The 1353-nt window shown below is 42.9% G+C and overlaps 1 protein-coding gene across 1 annotated transcript in view; it reads right to left on the reverse strand.

Moving 5' to 3' along the window:
- Window positions 1–1103, reverse strand: part of LOC106521512 (uncharacterized protein C14orf93) — a 5991-nt gene extending 4888 nt beyond the window's left edge. Inside the window, exons 1-2 of the mRNA XM_014014109.1 lie at window positions 278–1103; window positions 140–183 (exon numbers count right to left, since the gene is read on the reverse strand). Coding sequence (XP_013869563.1) covers window positions 140–183; window positions 278–376 — 143 coding nt within the window. The 5' untranslated portion in view covers window positions 377–1103. The remainder of the gene's footprint in view (window positions 1–139; window positions 184–277) is intronic.
- Window positions 1104–1353: the final 250 nt, after the last annotated feature.

The following is a 1353-nucleotide window of genomic DNA, read 5'->3' on the forward strand; positions in this document are numbered from 1 at the left end:
GGGCGGCTGTCGCCGTGCAGCGCAGGTGTCCTGCGTCTGACCTCAAAGTGCACAAGCTTCAAACTTCAGCGTTGGCTGCGATTTTGACGCTGAAATCGCGTTCGGTGTGAACGCACCATTACCCTTGCAGAGGACATACCGGCTTTTATTGGAATTGGAGTTGTGCAGGCGGCGGATGACCTCCTAAGGTGAAACCAAAGAAGTATTATGTGAACGTGCTTACTGCAAACATACCGTGAATTTTGGTGTCATTAGCTTAGAAATGACCAAGTCTTACCGCAATTTTTGGATTCTTCTGCCGTCTTTTTCTCTTGACTCCTCCACGATGGTGCGCACTGGATTCCAGAGGAGCAAGTGTCTCTAAAATATAGTCCATCTTGTCGTTCAGATCGGCGAACTGTTGCAAGACCTCGGTCGAAAATTGAGTCAGCTGGCGAGACAACCCACTTATTGCAGCCAGCAGGGTCTCCTTGTCTGTGGCGGGACTGGCTGAAGCTGGTCATTGAAGAGGACCTTTTTCATCAGGAACTTCTGGGATGTAGAAAATCAGTTGACATCCAGCCATTGTTATAACAGGAAGCAGCACAGAGACAGAACGAAGTGTAGATAAATAACTAATGAGGAGACTGAGAAGAACGTCTATGCTCTATTCTTGCGAGTTTTCAGTGTGACGTGGTCTCAAACATAATCTATCTGGTCCGATCTCAGGCAATTTTGCTGCCACTTGGTCTCTCAGAAGATACAGCATTTAATGGATATAAAAAAACACACTTGCACATCCTGAAGACCCAGACAGAGAATAAGTAGAATCGAGGGAAGAATCACAAGAAACAGACCCACTATGACAACGCTAAGCAGCAAATTGGTGTTTGTATACATATATATTTATTTTTGTATAAGGGTCTATATCCACATAAAGGTTGTTGTACTTGCTGTTGAATTAAGTTTCCACCTAATGCCCCTGTTTACCTGAATAGTGTATTTTAACGCAACCCATTTTATCAGGGTTGGGTTAAATTATTATAACAAATTATGTACTTTTTTTTTTGTTCCACTCTCGGAGGAGTAAGACACTTTTTCCTTCTCTCCTGCCCTTCCTTATCTTCCCTGCTTTGCTGCTTGGAGCCTTCTCTACATTTTCATCCAAACCCAGAAATAATGGATATTTTTATTTTTATGGATTTGGTTAGCTGGTCTCTTAATAAATTTTTGGAACAAAGTTTTTTCTTCCAGGGGAGGACATGTCAAAGGTGGGACCCCTGTTCTGCTCTGTTCTGGATATATATTTGGATTCTGATCACTGGATTCTACAGTTTAGCTTGGTGGTCTCCGGGTGTTTCTACAAAACAGTGT

This window comes from Austrofundulus limnaeus, unplaced genomic scaffold, assembly GCF_001266775.1.
Source record: "Austrofundulus limnaeus strain Quisiro unplaced genomic scaffold, Austrofundulus_limnaeus-1.0 Scaffold110, whole genome shotgun sequence".
Classification (NCBI taxonomy): domain Eukaryota; kingdom Metazoa; phylum Chordata; class Actinopteri; order Cyprinodontiformes; family Rivulidae; genus Austrofundulus; species Austrofundulus limnaeus.